The 27,376-nt window shown below is 39.8% G+C and overlaps 1 protein-coding gene across 1 annotated transcript in view; it reads left to right on the plus strand.

Moving 5' to 3' along the window:
* GPC3 (glypican 3) overlaps positions 1-27,376 on the plus strand; it is a gene marked incomplete at its 5' end in the record, with an annotated part of 208,069 nt that overhangs the window by 20,850 nt on the left and 159,843 nt on the right. The window contains one exon of the mRNA XM_018044068.1: positions 26,958-27,091. Coding sequence (XP_017899557.1) covers positions 26,958-27,091 — 134 coding nt within the window. The remainder of the gene's footprint in view (positions 1-26,957; positions 27,092-27,376) is intronic.

Genomic DNA, 27,376 nt, shown 5'->3' on the forward strand with positions numbered 1-27,376 from the left:
CAATCAGCAGAGACTCCAGGTATTGGTCAGAGACCACGTCTTTATTTAGATGGACTGTGGCTAGTGGGTTTGGCTGAAGTTACAGTAGGAATAATCCTGGAACAGTGCTGCTGCCATCTATCAGTACATGGCTTCCCATACAATTTTAGGAGTAGTGCCTGGCAGTACAGTGGTTTTTGAATATTTGCATGAGAAATGGAGTATATACATAATGTATGTGGTACTCTAATATTTTTTCTTTGTAACCCATCTAATACTCTACTCCTTCAGCCGCTCAGAATTTAACAACAGTGATAATCAGAGTGAGTTAAAGAAAATCCAAAATTCAGCTCTCCTGACATATTGTGCTATGTGGTGGTAGCCTGTACCTGGGATAGCATGGACATTGCTGTATGTGATTTGGAGTTCTGTGATAGAGTGGTAGGTAATGTTGCATGATAGTCAGCCCCAGTTTTACATACTATGCATTCCCATTACATACTATACATCTTACGTCAGACTCAAGTTTTAATTGTGCATAGTGAATAGGAAGTGAAAGTGTTAGTCGCTCAGTGATATCCAACTCTTTGCCACCCCATGAGCTATAGCCCTCCAGGCTCCTCTGTCCATGGGATTCTCCAGGCAAGAATACTGGAGTGGATTGCCATTCCCTTCTGCAGGAGATCTTCCTGACCCAGGGATCGAACCTGGGTCTCCTGCATTGCAGGCAGATTCCTTACCCACTGAGCCACCAGGGAAGCCCAGTAAATAGGAACAGACACATGAATAGCAACAAGCTATGAGAAATGAAGATGCATAATTAGTATCAGGTAAGTGACAGACTATAAAAGGGCTAATCAGATTATATCCATGTATTTAATATTATTATTATTTTATTGTTGAGTCATAAGAGTTCTTTAGTGTTCAGAATACTAGATGCTTATCAGATATATGATTTGAAAATATTATCTCTCACTCTGTAGGTTTTCTTTTCACATTCTTAATAGTGTCCTTTGAGGCATGAAAGTACTTAATTTATATGAAGTCCAGTTTATCTATTTTTTTCTTTTGTCACTTGTGTTTTTAGTGTCATATCTAAGAAATCATTGCCAAATAAATCCACTGCCACAAAACTTTATGCCTATATTTTCTTCTAAAAGTTGTATATTTTTAGCACTTAAGTATAAGTCTTTATGAGGTAGGGTTCCAAATTCAGGGATGTGTTACTAGAGGCAGCTTGTTAGAATTTTGTTGAGGATTTTTTAGTCTATCTTCATAAGTGATATCTTTCTGTAGTTTTCTTTTTTTGTGATATCTTTGTGCAATTTTGATATCAGGCTATTACTGGATTCATAGAATGCTCACTACTCTTTCAGAGATTCAGTCATTTTCTTGAATAAATACTCCTTGGATCTTTGCAGTCCTTTTGTTAATTTCTCAAGCTATGAAAATGTTGATTCTGACATTTTTTTCCAGTTTTTTCACAGCTTTTTTGAAGGAGAGGTTTCTCCTAGATCCGTATGCAGAAATTTTTGTTGATGTCCTATGATTGATATTTTAATACATATGTTATATAATATTTTATTGCTTAATTTATTATTCATTCAACAAATATTTATTAACCACCTAATAAGTAGAGGGTTTTGCTGAGCACTGGTAATTCAGTGATGAACAAGACTGCTTTTGTCTGTGTCCTCGTAAAGCTTACACCTTTGTGGACAGACAGGCTGAAAGAAGTAATATTACAATGCGGTGTCATAAGTACCATGGTCAGGGAAGTATAGAGGACTGTAGGAGATTATAGAATTAGATCAAATCCAGACTTTGGGGGACAGGAAAAGTTTCTGGAAGGAAGTCAAATGTAAATTGGAACCCAAAGAACAAGGGGATGGTTTCCAGGCAGAATGTAGAGCGTGTGTAAAAAGCTTGTGATGCTATGAAAGAACTCAGCATAGAATGTGATGGGAGGAGGGAGACACAAAGCTCGGAGTTTTGCAGGAACCAGATCATCAAGGATATTGTAAGTGAAGGTAAGATATCTATTTTATCCTAAAGGTATGGGAAACCACTGAGGGCTTTTAAGCTGATGGCAGATAGATGGGGAAACAGTGGAAACAGTGTCAGACTTTATTTTGGGGGGCTCCAAAATCACTGCAGATGGTGACTGCAGCCATGAAATTAAAAGACGTTTACTTCTTGGAAGAAAAGTTATGACCAACCTAGATAGCATATTCAAAAGCAGAGACATTACTTTGCCAACAAAGGTCCGTCTAGTCAAGGCTATGGTTTTTCCAGTGGTCATGTATGGATGTGAGAGTTGGACTGTGAAGAAGGCTGAGTACTGAAGAATTGATGCTTTTGAACTGTGGTGTTGGAGAAGACTCTTGAGTGTCCCTTGGACTGCAAGGAGATCCAACCAGTCCATTCTGAAGGAGATCAGCCCTGGGTGTTCTTTGGAAGGACTGATGCTAAAGCTGAAGCTCCAGTACTTTGGCCACCTCATGTGCAGAGTTGACTCATTGGAAAAGACTCTGATCCTGGGAGGGATTGGGAACAGGAGGAGAAGGTGACGACAGAGGATGAGATGGCTGGATGGCATCACCAACTCGATGGACGTGGGTTTGGGTGAACTCCGGGAGTTGGTGATGGACAGGGAGGCCTGGCGTGCTGCGGTTCATGGGGTTGCAAAGAGTCGGACACAACTGAGCGACTGAACTGAACTGAACTAATGATATTATCTTTCTTGTGACTCCAGCACTCAGAACACATTTTGTTGTTGTTTTGTTGCTAAGTCATGTCCAACTCTTTGCAACCCTATGGACTGTAGCCCGCCAGACTCCTCTGTCCATGGGACTTCCCAGGCAAGAATACTGGAGTGGGTTGCCATGCCCTTCTCCAGGCTATCTTTCCCACCCAGGGATTGAGCCCGTGTATCCTTCATTGAAGGTGAACTCCTTACCACTGAGCTACCTGGGAAGCTCTCCAGACACAGTAGATAAATAATGCTTTCTTTACTATAAATACTTTGTAATTTACTTATAAATTATTGTTTTCTGATTATTCTTGGTGCTAGTATGCAGGAAACCTTTGTTGTCAGAACTCTTTTTCACTCTTAAAAAGTATAGAAGCCTCCAAAGAGACTTGCTTATGTGAATTATATCTATTGTTATTTATTGTGTTAGAAGTTAAAACAAGATTTTAAAATACTAATTTACTATTTTATTTTAAAAATAATAGGGACTTCCTTGGTAGTCCAGGGGCTAAGATTCTGTGCTCCCAATTCAGGGGACCCAGGTTCGATCTCTGCTTAGGTAACTGGATCCCACATGCTATAACTAAAGATCTCCCATGCCGCAACTAAGAGCTGGTGGAAGCCAAATAAATACAAATGATTTTTTTTTAAATAGTAAAGTCATCATGCTCATATATATTTTTCTAAGACTATAGATATGTTTGCCAAAACAAAATCTTTTAATGGGATGAGTGGCATTGTTTTACGTTTTGTAAATCTCTTTCTTTTGACTTAATAGTAGACTTAATAATCCTTAATAGTAGGATTATCATATCTGCTTCTGCACTCGGAGTGGTTAAACTGATAAAAATTTGATCTCACACAGATAAACAGTTGCAAAAAGAGCAGTGTTTTAATATGCTTTTAAGATAACTAAGGCTATATTTCTCTGATATTACATAAAAATTTGACAAGTGACAGTTTCTTAAAGGTTAGCTGCAATATGGAACCTGAAACATATCAATTAACTTTTTGTTTTCTGTTACAAAAAAAAAAAATCTTCCTTGCCGTTCTAGTGGATCTTTAGCCATTATGTGATTTTGTATCATTTGAAAAATGGGGTTCACTGAGTTACGCAGATGTGCCAAACGTTAACACACTTCACTATACAATATCAAAATACCATATGCGTTAATATCACCACAGCCTCATCAAAAGCTGTAAAGCTCATAGTGGAAGAATTAAGTTTTACCAAATCCTGATTTTTACTTAATAGTGAAAGCTTTCTTTTATTGAAAGACTTTATTGGGATTTCCCTGACAGTCCAGTGGTTAAGTCTCCACACTTCCATTGCAGGAGGCACTTGTTTGATCCCTGGTCGGGAAACTAAGATCCTGCATATTGCACAATGCGGCATAAAAGAAAGGTTTTATTTTTTAGAGCAGTTTTAGGTTTACAACAAAATGGAGAGGAAGGTACAGAGATTTCTTATATAGCCCCTGACCTCACAGAGGCATAACTCTCCCCATTATCAACATCCTTTACCAGACTAGTCCTTATTTTTTTTTCTTTTTAAAAAATTTTTACAAGGATGAACCTATACTGGCACATCATTATCAACCAAAGTCCATAGTTTATGTTAGGGTTCACTAGATATTATGTGTTTTATGGCTTTGAACAAAAGTATAATGACATATATCTATCAATGTAATATAATACAGAGTACTTTTACTCATCTAAAAATCCTCTATCCTCTGCCTATTCATGTCTGCTCCTACCCCCGACCCTGACAATCACTGATCTTTTCACTGTCTCTATAATTTTACCTTTACCAGGATATCATCTAATTAGAATCATGTAGTAATTAGCCTTTTTCATATGGGCTTTTTTCACTTACTAATATGCATGTAAGTTTCCTCCATGTTTTTCATGGCTTTATAGCTAATTTCTTTTTAGTGCTGAATTAAATCCCATTGTCTGGCTGTATCACAATTTTTTACTGATTTCACCTACTAAGGGACATCTTGATTGCTTCTGAGTTTCAGCAATTATGGAATAAAGCTTCTCTAAACATCCTTGTGTGGGTTTTTGTGTAGACATAAGTTTTCAGCTCCTTTAGGAAACTAGGAAGGAGTGCAATTGGTGGGTCATGTGGTAAGACTGTGGTTAGTTTTGTAAGAAACCACCAAACTGTCTGCCCAAATGGCTGTCCCATTTTGCATTCCCACCAGCAATGTATGAAAATACCTGCTTCTCCACATCCTCATCAGCATTTGGTGGTGTTAGTTTTACAGATTTAGGGCATTCTAACAGCCAGAATAATTCTACAGTCCTTCTAATAGGTGTGTAGTGGTATCTCATTTTAATTTGTTTTTCTTTTATGACATATAATATGAAAGATCTTTTCATATAATGTCTTTATTTGGGGGGCTTCCCCAATGGCTCAGCAGGTAAAGAATCTGCCTGCAATACTGAAGACCCAGGAAACTCCAGTTTGATCCCTGGCTTGGGACGATCCCCTGGAGAAGGAAATGGCTACCCACTACAGTATTCTTGTCCGAAAAAAAAAAAAAAAAAAAAACCATGGACAGAGGAGCCTGGCAGGCTACAGTCCATGGGGTTGCAAAGAGTTGGACACGACTGAGCGCACAAGCATGTTCATGTTCACTAGCTATTTTGGTATCAGTGATTTCCTATAGTGAGTGAAGAGGTATTCCCTTTCCTTGTATTCTGTGAAAGACATTGTAGAGAATTGGCATAATTTCTTCTTTAAATGTTTGGTAGAATTCACCAGTGAACCCTTCTGGGTCTGGTTCTTTCTGCTTTGGAAAGATATTCATCATTGATTGAATTTCTTAATTAGGTGTAGTTCTAGTCAGATCATCTAATTCTTCTGTAAGTTTTGGCAGATCATGTCTTTAAAAGAATTGGTCCATTTCATATAGGTTATCAAATTTGTGGGCATAGAGCTGTTCATAGTATTCCCTTATTTCCTTTTATTTTCATTTCGGTTATTAGTAATCTGTGTCCTCTACTTTTTTCTTAGCCTGACCAGAGGATTATCAATTAAATCAATTTTTACAAAGAACCAGCTTTTGGTTTTATTGATCTTCTCTATTGATTTCCTGTTTCCAGTTTTATTGGTTTCTGCTCTAAGTCATATTATTTCTTTTCTTCTGCTTGCTTGAGATTTAATTTGCTTGTCCTGTTCTAGTTTCTTAAGGTAGAAACTTATGATTTTAAAACTTTCTGATTTTTTAATTACATATTTAATGCTATACATTTCACTCTGAGAACTACTTTCACTGCACCCCACAAATTTTGTTAAGTTGTACTTTCATCTTCTTTTAGTCTTCTTTGACCCAAGTGTTATTTAGAAACATGTTATCTTATCTTCCAGTATTTTGGAATATTCTAGTTGTTTCTGTTATTGATTTCCAATTTCATTCTTTTGTGGTCAAAGAGCAGATATTATATGTTTCCTTTGCTTTTAAACATTTTAAGATGTGTTTATAGCCTAGAATGTGGTCCATCTTGGTGAATGTCCCATGTGTATTTGAGAAAAATGTATATTCTGCTGTTGGTAGATGACATAGTCTATAGATGTCAATTATATCCAGTTGATTGATAGTGTTGTTAAATTCCACTATGACCTTACTGATTTTCTGCCTGCTGGGATTTGTTTATTTCTGAGAGAGGTGTGTTGAAGCCTCTAACTAACTATGATAGTGGATTCATCTATTTTCCCTGGCAGTTCTATCAGTTTTTGCCTCATGTGGCTTAATGGTCTAATGTTATGCACATACATGTTAAGAATTGTTGGAGAATTGGCCTCTCTATCACTGTGTAATGCCCTTTTTTATCCCTGATAAATTTTCTTACTTTGAAGTCTGCTCTATCTGAAATCAATATAGCTATGCCTGCTATCTTTTGATTAGTGTTAGCATGGTACATTTTTCTCCACCCATTTACTTTTAATCTCTATAGGTTTTTATATTTAAAGTGCGTTTCTTGTAGACAACATATAGTTAGGTCACATTTTTGATCTACCCTGAAAATTTCTGTCTTTTAGTTAATTCATGTAGACCACTGACATTCAAAGTTAATATTTATGTATGTATTAATGTTTACTATCTTGGTCACCATACTTTCTATTTGCTGCCCTTGAACATTGTTCTTGGTTTTGTCTTCCACTCTTCTGCTTTTTGTAGTTTTAACTGAGCTTTTTATGTGACTCCATTATTTTCTCCTTTCTTAGTCTATCAATTTTAGTTCTTTTAAGCTTTTTTTATTGGTTGCCCTGGAGTTTGCAATATACATTTACAACTAATTCAAGTTCAGATTCAAATAACACTACACCACTTTGCAGGTAGTGTGAATACCTTATAATAACAAAATAATTCCAATTCCTTCCTCCCATTTCTTGTATTATTGCTGTCATTCATTTCATTTACATATAACCGTGTATATACCTTGAACAAACTGTTATGTGTTAGTTTAAGAGTAAGAAAAGAGGTTTTTTTAAATTTCGTCTTCGCTTATTCCTTTTTCAGTGCTCTTCTTTCTTCATATAGATCCATGTTTCTGAGCTATATTATTTTCCATCTCTCTAAAGAACTTCTTTTAACATTTCTTGCAAGGCAGGTCTACCAGCAACAAACTCTCTTAATTTTTGTTTGTCAGAGAAAGTTTTAATTTCTCCTTCACTTTTGAATGGTAAGTTTTCAGATTACTCTTAGCTTTCTAGATTGGTGATTTTTTTTTTCTCTCCCCACTTTATTTTGACTCCACTCTCTTCTTGCTTGCATGGTTCCTAAAGAAACGTCAGCTATAATTATTATCTTTGTTTCTCTTTAGGTAGGATATTTCCCCCATCCCAGATTTCTTTCAGAAATTTTTCTTCATCTTTGATTTTCTGTATTTTGAAAATTGTATGCCTATGTGTGGGGTTTTTTCTGGGGTGGAGGTGCATTTATCCTGCTAGATGTTCTCCAAGCTTTCTATATCTATGGTTTGGTGTCTAACATTAATTTAGAGAAATTCTCGGTCATTACTATTTTAAATATTTCTTCTGTTCTTTCTTCTCCTTCTGATAGTCCCATTATGTATATGTTTCACCTTTTGTAGTTGTCCCACAGTTCTTAGATATTCTATTATTTTTGTCTCTTTTCTCTTTGCTTTTCTGTTTTAGAGCATTCTGTTGACATGTCCTCCAGTTAGTCTTTTCTCAGCTGTGTCCAATCTGCTAATAAGCCCATCAAAGGCATACTTCATTTCTGTTAGTAGCTTTCTGTTTAGTGTTTATTTTTGGCTTTCTTAGAATTTCCATCTCTGTGCTTACATTGCCAATCTGTTCTTGGGTACTGTTTACTGTATCCATTATTAATAGGTCATAGTTGTTTTAAATTCCCAGTCTGATAATTCCTACATCTTGCTGTCTCTTTAATTTGTGCTTTTTGCCTTTTAGTATGCCTTGTAATTTTCTTCTTGCTAGCTGGACATGATCTATCGGTTAAAAGGAACTGCTATAAATAGGCCTGTAATGATAGTAAGGTGTAGGGAAGAGGAGGCAGTCTACAGTCTTATATTTAGGTCTTGGTCTTTTAATGAGCCTAAGCCTCTGGAGCATAAGCCTCCCAACTGTTTCTCAGTTTTTAAAATTCCACCTCCACTATTAGCAGGGATGGCTAGAGTAGGCTGGAGTTGGGTATTTCTCTTGCCCAGGTGAGTTAGGTTCTGAAAATACTCGATAGCATTATGCTGGGAGCCAGCATGAGGAACTCCGCCCATGGCAAAGGTCATGAGGAAGGAGGCTTCGGCATACGCAAAGGTGGGATCAAGCCTCAGGAAACCCCCTGTTGCCAATCATCTACCCCCAAAACCAGAGTCCTACTTTACTGTTTTATGCTCTCACCTATACCTCTGACTTTATGGGGGGCTGACCCCCCACCACCTCTCTCAGAAGGAGTAAACTTGCAGCTCCAGTCAATAAAAATTCCTGGGCATGACAAGGGTGTCCCAGGTCAAACCTCTCTGCTGGCAGACTAGCTTGTGTGACAGGATTATCCACACTCCTGCCACTACACACATGATTGTTTACTACCTCTCAACCATAAACAGCACGGAGAGTTTGGAGTATTTTGAATATCTTAATTAGCATAAGGCTTTTCTCATTGTTGAGTCAATGATTGCCGCCAGGCCTCCATATCCTTAGGCAACTGGGAATATATTAATGTATTTGGAATATAGAAAAGGAAATATAGTAGTTTTTGATGTTAGCAATACTAGACTTTTTGAGTTAATGAATTTTCTCTTTTGTTATAGATCACTGTACTTTGGTATAAATCACTGTGTCCTTGCTATGTAAAAATGTAACTTTATCACTATCTTAAGACTAAATAGATCTTAAGGGGAACATTGGTGAAGGGTTTTCATTTGTTGAGCCAATATTTACTGCTAAATCTCCATATTCCCTGCCCTTATAATGAATATAACTAGCATATAGGAGAAATAAGTATTAACCTTTAAGATTAATCATGTTAACCTTAGGTTAAATAAATTCCTTTCTTAGTTGTAACCCATTACTCTCTCACCCTATAGGAATGCAACTTTATCTGCTACCTTCAGAGGGTGGAGCCTGGTTTAAGAAAAAACACCCTTGGAAAAAATAAGTTTTCTGATTAACTGACCGTTATCAGAAAGAAAGGGTCATAAAATGTCAGCAGGCCTCATGGCCAGAAGATGATGTAAAACCCCTAAGACCTTTTTTTTTTAATACATTTATGTGAAGCACCTGATTTTGATAAAGGTCAGGACTGCTGAACCCCATGTGACTTTAAAATTTCCATTTGTCTCAATGTGTAACAAAGGGTATACAAGCAAACCTAAAAAATAAAGAAATCGGATCAGTTTCTGGAAAGACTGATTCCCCCGTGTCGTTCTTATTTTCCCCTTCTGGCTGAATTCCCATCTGGAGCGTGGGTACTTACCACGCTTACTTGCCCTGGCTTCTAAGATCCCTGAGAGAGGGAGCCCAAGGCGGGGCACCCTCCGATATTCAAACGGGCACCGGTAGCCCAACGTAGATGGTGCAAATTCCTTGTCTTGGAGTTTTATTGGTATCCCACGTAAACCAAGTTATCCAGCCTCTTTTTCTCCACTAATATTTCCTACTACACTATTCGTTTCTAATCTCTCTCTATATCTGTAATTAAATAAGTTTTTTCCTAGGACGCCGATTCCGTCTCCCCTTTGAATTACCCTGGATCCACCGGGGCTGGACCCTGGCAGCATTAGGCTTTAGTTAATTGGTTTCTGCTGAGGGCAAGCCTTGTTGAAAAGAACAGAGTGCTCTGGTGTATTTCAAAATGCTTCCTTTCCCCTTCTCCATGCTGGAAGCTTGAGGAATTTTTTTCTCAGACATTTACTATGGGAATCTGGTCAAACTTCTGGAGGTAAAATTCACATTGTTGGGGTGGCTTTATGAGTAGGTATCTCTGGAGAGTATACTTTTCAAAGTTGTCTTTGTTGAGCCTCCAGCAGTTTGCCAGTTACAGTTTGTTTTCCTACTCCAGCCCTGGGTTCCCAAGGCAGTTTCTGCTCCTAAGTCTGTGCTTTGTAAGCCCTTACTCCCTCTATTTGCTATCTGTTTCTCTCATCTTGGTAGTAGTAGTTTACCATCTCTCCCTTCCTCTCTTATAGATCTGGAGAGAGTTGAATTTTTTGTCTTTTTAGCTTCTTGTTTTTTGGATGGCAACTTCCAAATTCCTTACATGTGGAACTGGGAACCCTGATAATGCAAATTTTATCATTGGTTACAAACTGTCAATTGTTTTCTTTAAAGTAACCGACTTTTTTTGTTCCTTTCCAAGGGTGAACATTTACTAAAATTTTTACTGTTTCTTCAAGTGCATTCTTAAGTGAAACTGGCTTTATTAAAAACTGCAAGTGCTTAGCAGTGGGAAGTGCAGTGACTACTATTAAGAGTTTGGTGCCTCTAACCTGACTCATGCTAAGCTGCCAGCAGTTTTACCTACTATATCTTTTGCATCATCAATGTCAATGCCCTCATAATTTTTTGAAGATAAATCATGAATTTCAACATTATTCAACTCAGTATTTCCACACTGCTCATGTTTTTCCCCCAAATTCTCATAGATCTTCGATGATTAGTTATACTGGATGGATATAAGCAAAATAGCAAGTCCAGCTCATGACTGTAGATTTGAAAGGCAAAAACTCAATTCTGTTGAGGAGGTATAACTCCATCTTTATGTTTGCAGCTAAATCTTTAATTTGGTGAGTTACCTTCTTTCATTGGAAAGCAGTGTAATTTTTTTTCCTACTGAGTCTTCATCCTATAGACACTGAGCAAATATCAATCCTACAGTGTTTATTCATTTCTTCACCCCATGTGTACCTCTCCAGCTACTGGAATATAACTGCTTACCCTAAGCTATGCTTCACTTATTTTTCCTTTTCTATTTTGAAAAACTAACAAATAATTTTAACTTTTAAAGAGCTCATAACATCTTTAAAATGTTTAACTCCTTTTTTTACTCCTTTTTCTTTAAACTGAATGATTTTCAAGACTACAACTTAGCTCACACTACAATCCTATCCTGAAATGTTGAATCATATGTAGTAAGATGAATTCTTAATGTATATAAGGTCAAAGGAATGATGTTTTGTATATTTGTTTATAGTCAACCTAAATACTTTTTCAAAAAATGTTTATTATTGCAAATAAGAATACAAACTGTAGTTACTTCCTGTGTTTTCACATAGACACAAAGCTTCCAGATTTTAAAATTAAATGATAATGAAGTTACAAAAATTACAGTAGGCATAACCTAAGTAGATAGCCAATGAGAGCACTAAGGACTGAGAATCAATTAATCTCTGAAATAAAATATATTTGTGCCCTAAACCTGCTGTCTCAGTTCAGTTCAGTTGCTCAGTCATGTCCGACTCTTTGTGACCCCATGAATCACAGCACGCCAGGCCTCCCTGTCGATCACCATTTCCTGGAGTTCACTTAGACTCACGTCCATCGAGTCTGTGAAGCCATCCAGCCATCTCATCCTCGGTCGTCACCTTCTTCTCCTGCCCCCAATCCCTCCCAGGATCAGAGTCTTTTCCAATGAGTCAGCTCTGCACATGAGGTGGCCAAAGTACTGGAGCTTCAGCTTTAGCATCATTCCTTCCAAAAACACCCAGGGCTGATCTCCTTCAGAATGGACTGGTTGGATCTCCTTGCAGTCCAAGGGACTCTCAAGAGTCTTCTCCAACACCACAGTTCAAAAGCATCAATTCTTCGGCGGACAGCCTTCTTCACAGTCCAACTCTCACATCCATACGTGACCACAGGGAAAACCATAGCCTTAACTAGACAGACCTTAGTCAGCAAAGTAATGTCTCTGCTTTTGAATATACTATCTAGGTTGGTCATAACTTTTCTTCCAAGGAATAAGCGTCTTTTAATTTCATGGCTGCATTCACCATCTGCAGTGATTTTGGAGCCCCAAAAAATAAAGTCTGACACTGTTTCCACTGTTTCCCCATCTATTTCCCATGAACTGATGGGACCAGATACCATGATCTTCGTTTTCTGAATGTTGAGCTTTAAGCCAACTTTTTCACTCTCCTCGTTCACTTTCATCAAGAGGCTTTTTAGCTCCTCTTCACTTTCTGCCATAAGGGTGGTGTCATCTGCATATCTGAGGTTATTGATATTTCTCCCAGCAATCTTGATTCCAGCTTGTGTTTCTTCCAATCCAGCGTTTCTCATATGTACGCTGAATAGAAGTTAAATAAGCAGGGTGACAATATACCGCCTTGATGTACTCCTTTTCCTATTTGGAACCAGTCTGTTGTTCCATGTCCAGTTCTAACTGTTGCTTCCTGACCTGCATACAGATTTCTCAAGAGGCAGGTTAGGTGGTCTGGTATTCCCATCTCTTTCAGAATTTTCCACAGTTCATTGTGATGCACACAGTCACGGGCTTTGGCATAGTCAATAAAGCAGAAATAGATGTTTTTCTGGAACTCTCTTGCTTTTTCCATGATCCAGCGGATGTTGGCAATTTGATCTCTGGTTCCTCTGCCTTTTCTAAAACCAGCTTAAACATCAGGGATTTCACAGTTCACGTATTGCTGAAGCCTGGCTTGGAGAATTTTGAGCATTACTTTACTAGCATGTGAGATGAGTGCAATTGTGCAGTAGTTTGAATATTCTTTGGAATTGGAATGAAAACTGACCTTTTGCAGTCCTGTGGCCACTGCTGAGTTTTCCAAATTTGCTGGCATATTCAGTGCAACACTTTCACAGCATCATCTTTCAGGATTTGAAATAGCTCAACTGGAATGCCATCACTTCCTCTAGCTTTGTTCGTAGTGATGCTTTCTAAGGCCCACTTGACTTCACATTCCAGGATGTCTGGCTCTAGATGAGTGATCACATCATCATGATTATCTGGGTCATGAAGATCTCTTTTGTACAGTTCTTCCATGTATTCTTGCCACCTCTTCTTAATATCTTCTGCTTCTGTTAGGTCCAGACCATTTCTGTCCTTCATCGAGCCCATCTTTGCATGAAATGTTCCCTTGGTATCTCTAATTTTCTTGAAGAGATCTCTAGTCTTTCCCATTCTGTTGTTTGCCTCTATTTCTTTGTACTGATCGCTGAGGAAGGCTTTCTTATCTCTTCTTGCTATTCTTTGGAACTCTGCATTCAGATGCTTATATCTTTCCTTTTCTCCTTTGCTTTTCGCCTCTCTTCTTTTCACAGCTATTTGTAAGGCCTCCCCAGACAGCCATTTTGCTTTTTTGCATTTCTTTTCCATGGGGATGGTCTTGATCCCTGTCACCTGTACAATGTCACAAACCTCATTCCATAGTTCATCAGGCACTCTATCTATCAGATCTAGTCCCTTAAATCTATTTCTCACTTCCGCTGTATAATCATAAGGGATTTGATTTAGGTCATATCTGAATGGTCTAGCGGTTTTCCCTATTTTTCAATTTGAGTCTGAATTTGGTAATAAGGAGTTCATGATGTGATCCACAGTCAGCTCCTGGTCTTGTTTTTGTTGACTGTATAGCGCTTCTCCATCTTTGGCTGTAAAGAATATAATCAATCTGATTTTGGTGTTGACCATCTGGTGATGTCCATGTGTAGAGTCTTCTCTTGTGTTGTTGGAAGAGGGTGTTTGCTATGACCAGTGCATTTTCTTGGCAAAACTCTATTAGTCTTTGCCCTGCTTCATTCCTTATTCCAAGGCCAAATTTGCCTGTTACTCCAGGTGTTTCTTGACTTCCTACTTTTGCATTCCACTCCCCTATAATGAAAAGGACATCTTTTTTGGGTGTTAGTTCTAAAAGGTCTTGTAGGTCTTCATAAAACCGTTCAACTTCAGCTTCTTCAGTGTTACTGGTTGGGGCATAGACTTGGATTACTGTGATATTGAATGATTTGCCTTGGAGACGAACAGAGATCATTCTGTCATTTTTGAGATTGCATCCAAGTACTGCATTTCAGACTCTTTTGTTGACCATGATGGCTACTCCATTTCTTCTGAGGGATTCCTGCCCAGAGTAGTAGATATAATGGTCATCTGAGTTAAATTCACCCATTCCAGTCCATTTTAGTTCACTGATTCCTAGAATGCTGACGTTCACCCTTGCCATCTCCTGTTTGACCACTTCCAATTTGCCTTGATTCATGGACCTGACATTCCAGCTTCCTATGTAATATTGCTCTTTACAGCATTGGATCTTGCTTCTATCACCAGTCACATCCACAACTGGGTATTGTTTTTGCTTTGGCTCCATCCTTTCATTCTTTCTAGAGTTATTTCTCCACTGATCTCCAATAGCATATTAGGCACCTAATGACCTGGGGAGTTCCTCTTTCGGTATCCTATCATTTTGCCTTTTCATACTGTTCATGGGGTTCTCAAGGCAAGAATACTGAAGTGGCTTGCCATTCCCTTCTCCAGTGGACCACATTCTGTCAGACCTCTCCACCATGACCCACCTGTCTTGGGTTGCCCCGCAGGCATGGCTTGGTTTCATTGAGTCAGACAAGGCTGTGGTCCTAGTGTGATTAGATTGACTAGTTTTCTGTGAGTATGGTTTCAGTGTGTCTGCCCTCTGATGCCCTCTTGCCACACCTACCATCTTACTTGGTTTTCTCTTACCTTGGGCGTGGGGTATCTCTTCACGGCTGCTCCAGCAAAGCACAGCCGCTGCTCCTTACCTTGGACGAGGGCTATCTCCTTACAGCCACTGTTTCTGACCTTCAACGTGGATTAGCTCCTCTAGGCTCTCCTGTGCCTGCTCAGCCACCGCTCCTCGGGTTGCTCCTCCCGGCCGCCGGCCCTGGCCTCGGGCATGGGTGGCTCCTCCTAGCTGCCGTCACTGGCCTTGGGCGCGAGGTGGCTTCTCCTGGCCGCCCCGATCTTGGACGTGGGTTGTCTCCTCCCGGCCACCACTGGCCTCAGACGCTGGGTAGCTCCTTCCGGCCGTTCCTGCGCCATCGCAGCCTGGCACTCTGGGCCGCTGTCCCCGACTTCGGACGTGGGGTAGCTCTTGGCCGCGCTTAGTGCGCCGGCCCACCACTGCCGCCGCCATTCCAGAGCAATGATGTCTTTATACAACATGATGTCTCTGGAAAATATTTCAATATATTTGTGAGGGACTAGACCAAATTATCTTAGTACTATTATCATAATAGATTTGATCTCTAGGACTTCCTGAGAGGGTCTCAGAGAACTGCTGTTAAGGGAATGAATTTGTTGTTCAGTTGCTCAGTTGTGTCTGATGCTTTTCAACCCCATGGACTGTAGCATGTCAGGTTCCTCTGAATTGGAAGAGGTCAAAACTGAATGTTGGGAGGCCAATTAAGAGGATGCTGGGCTCTTTTATGTACTAGTGGTTTTCCAACTTGAAGTGTATCAAAATCCCCTGGAGGATGGCCAGGGTTTTTGATTCAATAGGTTTAAGGTCAGGCCTTAAAATTTGGATTTGTAATGAGTTCCCAGGTGATACTGATGCTGCTTGTTTTGGAGCCACACTTTCATAACCACTGCCCACGGACCTTCGGAGAAGGCGATAGCACCCCACTCCAGTACTCTTGCCTGGAAAATCCCATGGATGGAGGAGCCTGGTAGGCTGCAGTCCATGGGGTCGGGAAGAGTTGGACACGACTGAGCGACTTCACTTTCACATCTCACTTTCATGCATTGGAGAAGGAAATGGCAACCCACTCCAGTGTTCTTGCCTGGAGAATCCCAGGGATGGGGAAGCCTGGTGGGCTACCATCTATGGGGTCGCACAGAGTCGGACACGACTGTAGCGACTTAGCAGCAGCAGCAGCCCAAGGGCCTTGCTGCTCATCCCAGACCTCAACCCAGGTATACTGTGTGTATTCGAATCTAACTGTGTAGGATTCCCAGGTGATTCGTATACATATCCAAGTTTGAGAATCACTCCTCTAAGAGGCAGTTTCAGTTCAGTTCAGTCTCACAGTTGTGTCCAATTGTTTACGACCCCATGGACTGCATCACACCAGGCTTACTCCCAGAGCTTACTCAAACTCATGTCCATTGAGTCGGTGGTGCCATCCAACCATCTCATCCTCTGCTATCCGCTTCTCCTTCCCCTTCAATTTTCCCAGCATCAGGGTCTTTCCCAGTGAGTCAGTTCCTCAGATCAGGTGGCCAAAGTATTGGAGTTTCTTGAGGCAGTTTATGGTATCCTAAAACCTGAGTATGGAGAAAAACCCAGAAGTTTAAAAGTTATATGAGAGGAAAAAAAAAAAGACAGTGGCTGGACATAGAGAAGTGAAAGAGAGGGTTAATTCACCAGAAATGCTTTCATTTCTTCTGGCTTGAGCAACTGTGAGTAGAGGTGATGATTCCTATTCGCTGGGACAGGGAACACAAGTAGATGAGTACATTTGGAAGAGTGGTGTTTGAATTCAGTATTGAATTTATTGACTGCATGGAGTTCTCTTTTAGCCCCAACAATATTGGCCATATGTGATTAAACAATAAAGTCCTAGGCTCCCAGTGCTGGGAAGGGATTGGTATTACATAAAAAACTTTAGGCACACATGCAGGGTTCTATTTCTTCTCAAAATCCACTTTAGCAGTTATAAATTAGTAAAAATAAAAGTCTCTTCCACAAAATGATTTTTTAAAACCTGTCTTGCCTCCTCACAGCATTCATTCCCATGGACACAAGTAAACAGGTTAGAGACACAGAGTAACTGGCAAAGATCGTGTACCACCCATCAATAATTGGAACCCTGAAGAACAGAATGGGATATTCCAGGTGTCCCAGAACAAAACAGATCAGACTGTGATGCATGAACAATGTGGGAAAACTCAGTATGGCCCCCTTTCAGAGTAGGGATCCAGTGTCACCAAACAGTTTCACTAGTTCCCTAAAGTCCCCCTGTTAAAGAACTCCTCCAGATATTACTTATAGGTAGTTATATACCTGACCAGCTGGGCCAGGATTCTAATTCACAAAGAGGGTTGCCAAAGGTAAGCAGTTCTGCCTTATGGAATGAATGAGTCAGTTTTCTGTCTGAATGTGGGAGACATTTCACTTTCATCCATTATTTTATTTGATCTTCACACTACTGCCAGGTACAGCAGGCATTGTTAGCTTCAGTTTGCAGATGAGGAAGCTGAGTTTGAAGGTGATTAAAGGACTCTTCTAGAGTTATTGAACTGGTAGGAGGATGCACTGGGACTGGAACCCGGGTCTCCTGACTCCAAGTTGCGTGCTCTTTTCACTGTAAGTGCTATAGTTCAATTAAACAGCAGAGTGATCTATAGGACGTTAGTTGCGTTTTTTTTTTTTTAATTCCAGCTTATTTAAAGAGCTGACTTGAATGAAATGTTCAAACAATGGCACCTGATTTTTTTTAAATAGTTTGATTCAGAATACATTACAGATTATTAGTGAACTTTTATTTTAATGGTCAAGCAATTAATGATGAGTCACAGCAAATCTGTGGGAGCATAAAATGTTCACATTGTCCCCAGATCTGTTCATTATCCTCTGTGCTCTCTATCCTGATCAATCAATAGTTAATTAATAATTATGTGCTTCCCGAAGTACAAGGTTATAAATCAATTTAATACTCATATACATATATTCTGTAGGAAAAAATGAGTGGAAACTGCCTGCCATGCCCATCTCATTGTAAGAAAATGTATGTAATGATTACAAGCATATAATAAGAATGGTTGGCCCAGCCAAATGTTTGTTCATTTCTGTTAATCAGTATTCATTTGAGCTACTTCCATGCAGTTCATGGAAGCAGTGCAATCAGTTGAGTAGTGTGGCAGATTTAAATCAGTAATAAAAGCCCTGGGGAAATTAACAAGACAAAACATTAACCACAGGCTAAACATTAACATATATTAGCATTTTTATTATACCTGTAGAATTGTTAAATGGGCATAGTTGCTACTGTTTAAAAGTTTATGTTGTATATCACATAATTTCAATGTATATTTTGTTTTAAAACTTTTAAGATTTAATTAAGTGAAATTGAACAATGATACGATAGACAATTGAACAAAATGAACTGAAGTTCATTCTTTTAGTTTAACTGGAAACTTACAGCCTTTCCACGCTACCCTCTCCCCAGCCCCAAGGTTCCCTAAAACAAAGGCCACACATAATATTCCACCAGAGTGGACTGCAGGGTAAGAATCAATATTAAATTGTATAACCATATAGGATATTTTATTTTTAATTCTTCAGGATTCTGCTACATCCATCGACAATGGGAGACTAAATTTATATGAATTATTTAGCAACATTTCTCAGAGAAACACTCCTTGGGACCACAGTCATCAGCTGGATTCTAGCAGAGTAGTTATTCTGTCATTAAATAAAACTGAAAAGGTCCCCTAGAGGTCCTCAAGTCTTGGTGGCCTTAGGCACAGCTCTTGAGGGGAAAGGAACTGTACTGCTCACTGAGGACATGTCAGTGGGATATCCATCTTCCCAATTAGAAGCGGTCAGATTGCTGAGGGCAGTATGTGTCGTCCCTGGCTCAGCTCCCACCACTGCCTTAGTGATGGGAACTTTTATCTTCACTTCTGCTTCTTCCTCTCCTTCCTTCTCTTCCCCCTTACCTCCTGCTCTTCCTTCTGTTATGGACCATATAAGTTAAAGCACACACACACCCACCCGCCCACCACCCCACCACCCCTCCTTAACTGTTTTATAAGAAAGAGAATGTAAATTCATACATCTGATGTTTAAATCGAGAGCAGTTAGAGCTACATAAGAGTAGGGGAGAGTCAGAGATACTCATTAATGTAGGCCATTTTAGCTAAAAGCCTAAACCTCTTGAATTCTTGTAGTCATAGGATTAACCTGGAATTTCCATTTGGGGAGACACTGTAAAGGATATACTCATGCCAGATACAAGAACAGACCTGGGTTAAATTGTAGAAATTACAGAAGATTTTGTAGCCAATCCAAGAATCTGCCTTTAGGAGGCAGGGTCCAGGGATATCCTGCAGGCAGTAAGCAGCAGGCTAGACCTACTTGAAAACCACGTTCCCACATCCAACAGAACTTGACACTCAGTGCTTTGGTATGGTTATGAAATGAATCTTGTCTGGCAGGTCAAAGAGTTTAAATCATTCCATGAGCAATATTTTCTGAAACTTTGGTCAAAATTGGGTATCACTTTTCTATTGATCTTTAAGAACAAGCCCTTCTTTGAAGTATAGTTTTAGAGGTTTCATAATCACTATGTTCCTGCAGTTATGGGTGGGATGTCCACATGACTATGGAACCAGGCCACACTAAGCCTCAGAGTCAATCCTCTTGATCGAAATCCATGGCATAAGGGGGAAAAGCAAAAACAAAAACAGGTTTTAACGTCAGACAGATCTGGGTGCTAGTCCCCAGCTCTGCCATTTACTAGGCATTTGACTCTGTTTTAGTTCCTTAAATTTTGTGAGCCTCAGTTTCCTTATCTCTTGAGATAGGGTCAATAATACATGTACTATATGCCTTGGAGCACTGTGGTAGGACTCACTGGATAGAATAGGGAATGGGTCGAAATACCCCACGTCCAAGGTAAGAAAAACCCAAGTAAGATGGTAGGTGTTGCAAGAGGGCATCAGAGGGCAGACACACTGAAACCATAATCACAGAAAACTAGTCAATTTAATCACACTAGGACCACAGCATTTACTAACTCAGTGAAACTAAGCCATGCCCACGGGGCAACCCAAGACGGGCGGGTCATGGTGGAGAGATCTGACAGAATGTGGTCCACTGGAGAAGGGAATGGCAAGCCACTGCAGTATTCTTGCCTTGAGAACCATATGAACAGTATGAAAAGGCAAAATGATAGGCTACCGAAAGGGGAATTCCCCAGGTCAGTAGGTGCCTGATATGCTACTGGAGATCAGTGGAAAATAACTCCAGAAAGAATGAAGGGATGGAGCCAAAGCAAAAACATACCCAGTTGTGGATGTGACTGGTGATAGAAGCAAGGTCTGATGCTGTAAAGAGCAATATTACATAGGAAGCTGGAATGTCAGGTCCATGAATCAAGGCAAATTGGAAGTGGTCAAACAGGAGATGGCAAGAGAGAACACTGACATTCTAGGAATCAGTGAACTAAAATGGACTGGAATGGGTGAATTTAACTCAGATGACCATTATATCTACTACTCTGGGCAGGAATCCCTCAGAAGAAATGGAGTAGCCATCATGGTCAACAAAAGAGTCTGAAATGCAGTACTTGGATGCAATCTCAAAAATGACAGAATGATCTCTGTTCGTCTCCAAGGCAAACCACTCAATATCACAGTAATCCAAGTCTATGCCCCAACCAGTAACGCTGAAGTTGCACGGTTCTATGAAAACCTACAAGACCTTTTAGAACTAACACCCAAAAAAGATGTCCTTTTCATTATAGGGGAGTGGAATGCAAAAGTAGGAAGTCAAGAAACACCTGGAGTAACAGGCAAATTTGGCCTTGGAATATGGAATGAAGCAGGGCAAAGACTAATAGAGTTTTGCCAAGAAAATGCACTGGTCATAGCAAACACCCTCTTCCAACAACACAAGAGAAGACTCTACACATGGACATCACCAGATGGTCAACACTGAAATCAGATTGATTATATTCTATGCAGCCAAAGATGGAGAAGCTCTATACACTCAACAAAAACAAGACCGGGAGCTGACTGTGGCTCAAATCATTAACTCCTTATTGCCAAATTCAGACTTAAATTGAAGAAAGTAGGGAAAACTGCTAGACCGTTCAGTTATGACCTAAATCAAATACCTTATGATTATACAGTGGAAGTGAGAAATAGATTTAAGGGACTAGATCTAATAGAGTGCCTGAGGAAAAAAAAAATAATAATAGAGTGCCTGATGAACTATGGAATGAGGTTCGTGACATTGGACAGGAGACAGGGATCAAGACCATCCCCATGGAAAAGAAATGCAAAAAAGCAAAATGGCTGTCTGGGGAGGCCTTACAAATAGCTGTGAAAAGAAGAGAGGCGAAAAGCAAAGGAGAAAAGGAAAGATATAAGCATCTGAATGCAGAGTTCCAAAGAATAGCAAGAAGAGATTAAGAAAGCCTTCCTAAGCAATCAATGCAAAGAAATAGAGGAAAACAACAGCATGGGAAAGACTAGAGATCTCTTCAAGAAAATTAGAGATACCAAGGGAACATTTCATGCAAAGATGGGCTCGATAAATGACGGAAATGGTATGGACCTAACAGAAGCAGAAGATATTAAGAAAAGGTGGAAAGAATGCATAGATGAACTGTACAAAAAAGACCTTCATGACCAAGATAATCACGATGATGTGATCACTCACCTAGAGCCAGACATCCTGGAATGTGAAGTCAAGTGGGCCTTAGAAAGCATTACTACAGACAAAGCTAGTGGAGGTGATGGCATTCCAGTTGAGCTATTTCAAATCCTGAAAGATGATGCTGTGAAAGTGCTGCCCTCAATATGCCAACAAATTTGGAAAACTCAGCCGTGGCCACAGGACTGGAAAAGGTCATTTTTCATTCCAATCCCAAAGAAAGGCAATGCCACAGAATGCTCAAACTACTGCACAGTTGCACTCATCTCACATGCTAGTAAAGTAATGCTCAAAATTCTCCAAGCCAGGCTTCAGTAATATGTCAGTCAACCATGAACTTCCAGATGTTCAAGCTGGTTTTAGAAAACGCAGAAGAACCAGAGATCAAATTCCCAACATCCGCTGCACCATGGAAGAAGCAAGAGAGTTCCAGAAAAACATCTATTTCTGCTTTATTGACTATGCCAAAGCCTTTGACTGTGTGGATCACAATAAACTGTGGAAAATTCTGAAAGAGATGGGAATACCAGACCACCTGACCTGCCCCTTGAGAAACCTATATGCAGGTCAGGAAGCAACGGTTAGAACTGGACATGGAACAACAGACTGGTTCCAAATAGGAAAAGGAGTACATCAAGGCTGTATATTGTCACTCTGCTTATTTAACTTCTATGCAGAGTATATCATGAGAAACGCTGAGCTGGAAGAAGCACAAGCTGGAATCAAGATTGCCGGGAGAAATATCAATAACCTGAGATATGCAGATGACACCACCCTTATGGCAGAAAGTGAAAAGGAACTACAAAGCCTCTTGATGAAAGTGAAAGAGGAGAGTGAAAAAGTTGGCTTAAAGCTCAACATTCAGAAAACGAAGATCATGGTATCTGGTCCCATCAGCTCATGGGAAATAGATGGGGAAACAGTGGAAAACAGTGTCAGACTTTATTTTGGGTGACTCCCAAATCACTGCAGATGGTGATTGCAGGCATGAAATTAAAAGATGCTTACTCCTTGGAAGAAAAGTTATGACCAACCTAGACCACATATTGAAAAGCAGAGACATTACTTTGTCAACAAAGGTCCATCTAGTCAAGGCTATGGTTTTTCCAGTGGTCATTTATAGATGTGAGAGTTGGACTGTGAGGAAAGCTGAGCACCTAAGAATTGATGCTTTTGAACTGTGGTGTTGGAGAAGACTCTTGAGAGTCCCTTGGACTGCTAGGAGATCCAACCAGTCTATTCTAAAGGAGATCAGCCCTGGGTGTTCTTTGGAAGGAATGATGCTAAAGCTGAAACTCCAGTACTTTGGCCACTTCGTGTGAAGAGTTGACTCATTGGAAAAGACTCTGATGATGGGAGGAATTGGGGGCAGGAGGCGAAGGAGGCGACCGAGAATGAGATGGCTGGATGGCATCACCGACTCGATGGATGTGAGTTTGAGTGAACTCCGGGAGTTGGTGATAGACAGGGAGGCTTGGCATGCTGCAATTCATGGAGTCTCAAAGAGTCGGACACGACTGAGCAACTGAACTGAACGGAACTGAACTGGAGAGGTTTTCTGTGAAATACCAGGCTGGAGAGAGATATTATGTTACAAATGCAAGGCATTGGTGTTGATGAGAAGCTTAAAACATAAACTCTTTCTCTGCTCAGCCATCTGGAGGGAAGGATCATGTCTGAGTTTTTTGTCATCTGAGAGTTCCTAGAACCAACAATGAATGGGAGCCTGAGAATCAGTTTCATCAGTTGAGTATCTGCATTTCTTGACATGTCATTATGGGGTGTATGTGTGAATTGCATCAAACCCAAATGCTTGGCATAGTTTCAAAATCTTTGGTAAAGTACTCTACTGGGAAAGGAATCCCCACCTTTTTAAAGGAGCCCAGAATAAAATATCGCACTTCAAATACCACATTTTCCTCTTTTGCGACTAGAGTTACAGGTGGATTGAAACTATGGGAGGTCAAAAGGAAGTCCTTCTCAGTGACAGGTAGAAGTGGGGTTGTAGGCCACACTTCCTGATGTCCAGTCTACTGGGCTCTTACTTACAAATACCTTGCTGGGCCCAGTAGTGTATTTTCTTCATGTATGTGCAAAGTCAGTGCTTCTGGACACTGGTTAGAGGGAAAGATCACGTCTGAGTTTTTCGTCACCTGAGAGTTCCTAGAACCAACAATGACCTGCTGGCCTGGATATACTCAGAGGCCCTGGCTTCTTCTAACACTTTGGATCTTATAACACTTCAGAGCACTGTTGCTTTCCCTGCCACAGGTTCTGGCACATACATAAAGGCACCATTAGGAATCACAATTCATGGAGAACAAAAAGGTTTTTTATTCCTGGTCTACTGATAGAGACACCTTCGTATCCAATAAATTCACTCCAGCTAAGTAGATTTAAAGGTAGTGGTATCCTTGACTAGGTACATTTCACTTGACTAGTCAGTGAAAAGAAATTGGACTGCACTTTTTATTTAAGAGTCTAAAACTCCTGGGCAGGATACTGATTTCTCAAATGACACTTGTGAGGCTGACTTCTTTAGCAAGTGCAGCTATAGAGTAAGAGCCAGGTCTCTGAGCATAGCCTGAGGTTTCCCAAGTAGGAATCTGAAAGGACCTCTTTAATGTGAATACCGCATTCTTTGTAAATTATGTTTTCTTTTTATGTCTACTTCTCAAAATAAGCTCATAATATTCACCTACAGCTCACACAGTGTGGAGGAGAAAGATGTGGAGAGAAGGGCCCAAAGGGGGGTCTACATTTGACAAATGCTTTGTATATGAGAAGAATTTGCTTCATGGTAGATTTGTGGAAGAAAATACAGCCTGTCTGATAAGATGTGGCAGATTTCAGATGGGGTAGTAGGGGTGTTGGCAGGATACCATTGTTTGCCCCTTACCCCACACAGAGCCCTGGGAAGTCGGCTTGATAATGCCACATTGGGTGGCTTGGGAAGAAAGGTCAGACTGCAGGCTTGCTACATTCTCATTTGTTCTTAACCTTCCTACTTTTGCTTCAGCTGCCCCCCTTTCCAGTAGATTTGGAGGGACTAAAAACTTTAAAGTCTTGCTGGGGTCCAATTAGCATTCACTGATACAAAGGGCAGACTTTCAATGGCGAGGGAGATTTCACAGCTGTGGGTTGCAAGTAGGCAAGTTACTGTGCAAGATGTGTGAAAGATTTTTACTTTGGTGCCTGATTTGAAACAGGTGTCGATTAAGAAAGTGTGTCCTGTGCTCCTGAATGTGCTGATTAGAATACTTCGATCTCTATGAAATAAACTCTAACATTGATATGTGTTCACAGAGTCATAAATAGATATTTATGGAAGGAAAATCAAGATTTTGTTCCATGAACGTTCATCTGCAGTTTAACAAAGAAATGCCTGTGTGTCTAAGGACATAATTTTATGATGCACAGTCTGCCCTCAGTTATTTGTAGCTGCATTATGTAAGTTATTAGAACTTAACTCCCCAGTGCAGCCAGGCAGCCCCTACCTAAAGTACCCTACCAGCCTGCCACTAAATGGGGTGAATTCAGAGAATACAGACTCTTCATTTGAAGTTAATTAGCCCAAGTCAAATGGCATTACATAAACACATCTGAAAAATTCAGTATCATACATTCCAAAGCCAAATGGAATGTTTTAAAATGTCTACAACTTTTGTTTTATTCTCATTAAGATAAACTATTGAGAAGAGGTAGTGTGAATATCATACTATATAGGCGCTGTCTTCCATAAATGGAGCTGATATTACTACTGATTCTAAATGTTCTATACTTCAAAAATTTATTTATATATGGATAACTTTCCAAAGCTATACCAGCTACATGCTATTTGTCCCTTTATTAAGAGATTGATAACTTAGTGAATATGATCAGGACCATCTTCAGAAATCCAAAAGCTGGGATTAGCATTCAGAGCCCATGGCCTCTAGGTGGAATGGTATGCCAGATTGGATACTAGGATTTCCCTTCAATTCACTTCAGTATGTCTTTACTAAATGCCTAACAGTTTGTACAATCCAGTGTGAATTCTATGCAGGTATAGAAGTTGACAAAGATATAACCTTTGTCTTCATGAGGTATCTCTAGTATTTTTCCTAAAGTATACAGTCTATATTTAAACCTTGTCTATGTTTTTGAGAACTGGGAATTCTTTCTTATCCCCCAAAACATAGAATGTAAGCAACTGGAAACCAAGCATCGTCTTCTTGGAAGGCGATGTTGCATTAGCTTTGAAGTCAGACATGTGGGTTCCAAGTCAGGCAGTTAATCCACTGCCTGTTTGTCTCAGGCAAGTCACATAACCTCTCTGAGCCTCAATTTCCTCAGCTATAAAATGAGAAGTCTGAATCTGATTATGAATTGAAAAGCCCTTTGCCTTATTAAAGTGGTGGTGCTAGTGGTGAAGAACCCACCTGCCAATGCAAGAGATGTAAAGAGACATAGGTTCAATCCCTGGGTCAGGAAGATCCCCTGGAGAAGGAAACGATACCCCACTCCAGTATTCTTGCCTGGAGAATCCCTTGGACAGAGGAGCCTCATGGGCTCCAGTCCCTAGAGTCACAAAGATCTGGACACGACTGAAGCAACTTAACACAGTGAGTTGCCTTATTAAAATAACACACAAGGAAACGAAGCATAGCATCTGACACAGAGGGAAACATATGTTAATATTCATGCTTACTTATATAGAAGTTTGTTCAGGCTTTTGGCTGAAAGTGAACAAATAACAAATTACAAATATTTTCACCAAATAAATCATTTAGATTTGAGATAAGAAAGCTGATGCCATTTTTATCATTGCTATGAGTGTAATAGAGCTAAGCTTTAAATTCTAATGCTGTACACCTGAAATTTATATAATTTTAAAAAGAGCTAGCAAAATTCTCAGAAGAATCAGATCACTTTGTGTGCAGGAGGTTGCTCTTCTATTAACAGACTACTCTGTACATCTCCCACACACGCCTTCACTTCCTACACCAAACCTTCCTAAACTTGGCAGTTTCCATTTGTGAACTTCCTAGGGATAAATATCAAGTGCCATTGAAAGGTATCAGTAGCATAAGTCCTGTGTAGAGGGTCCTTTCTAACGTGTACTTCACTATAGAAATAAGGCATTTTCATCTTAGGAAATCTGTGAATAGACTGTGCTCAAAGTGCCCCCACCAGTCTTCAGCCTTCCTTTCCACAGATGGTTCTTTGCCTTAAAAGCGTATCACCTTTTTTGACTCCAGTAATAGCTTCGTTCTGCTCTTTAAAAAGAAATTGGGGAAGAAATTGAAGTGCTTTTCAGAATTTGTTTCTACTATCATATCTGTGAAAGTATCATATAATTATATTGCATTTCTTTTTTCAGATTGGCAAGCTATGTGCCCATTCTCAACAACGTCAATATAGATCTGCTTATTATCCTGAAGATCTATTTATTGACAAGAAGGTATTAAAAGTTGCTCGTGTAGAACGTGAAGAAACCTTATCCAGCCGAAGAAGGTGAGAGGGTTTTTTTTTTTTTTCCTTCTCTATTTCAGCATACAATTAGCAATTGTGTTTTAAGGTCAAAAACCACTGGAGTGAAGCTTCTTAAATACATGTTATTTAGTTCTTCTGAGTAGAGTATTCAATTAATTAAATTCTATCCTCTGTTAATGTTAAAAGAAAAAAGATATTGTATTATATCCAAACCACATTTAAATGTAAATTTACCATATGTAAATATCCAGTACAGCAACACAGAGTGGAATAGATTTCTCAAGATCTTTATTGATTAAACAAAAC

Source organism: Capra hircus, assembly GCF_001704415.2.
Source record: "Capra hircus breed San Clemente chromosome X unlocalized genomic scaffold, ASM170441v1, whole genome shotgun sequence".
NCBI classification, from domain to species: Eukaryota; Metazoa; Chordata; class Mammalia; order Artiodactyla; family Bovidae; genus Capra; species Capra hircus.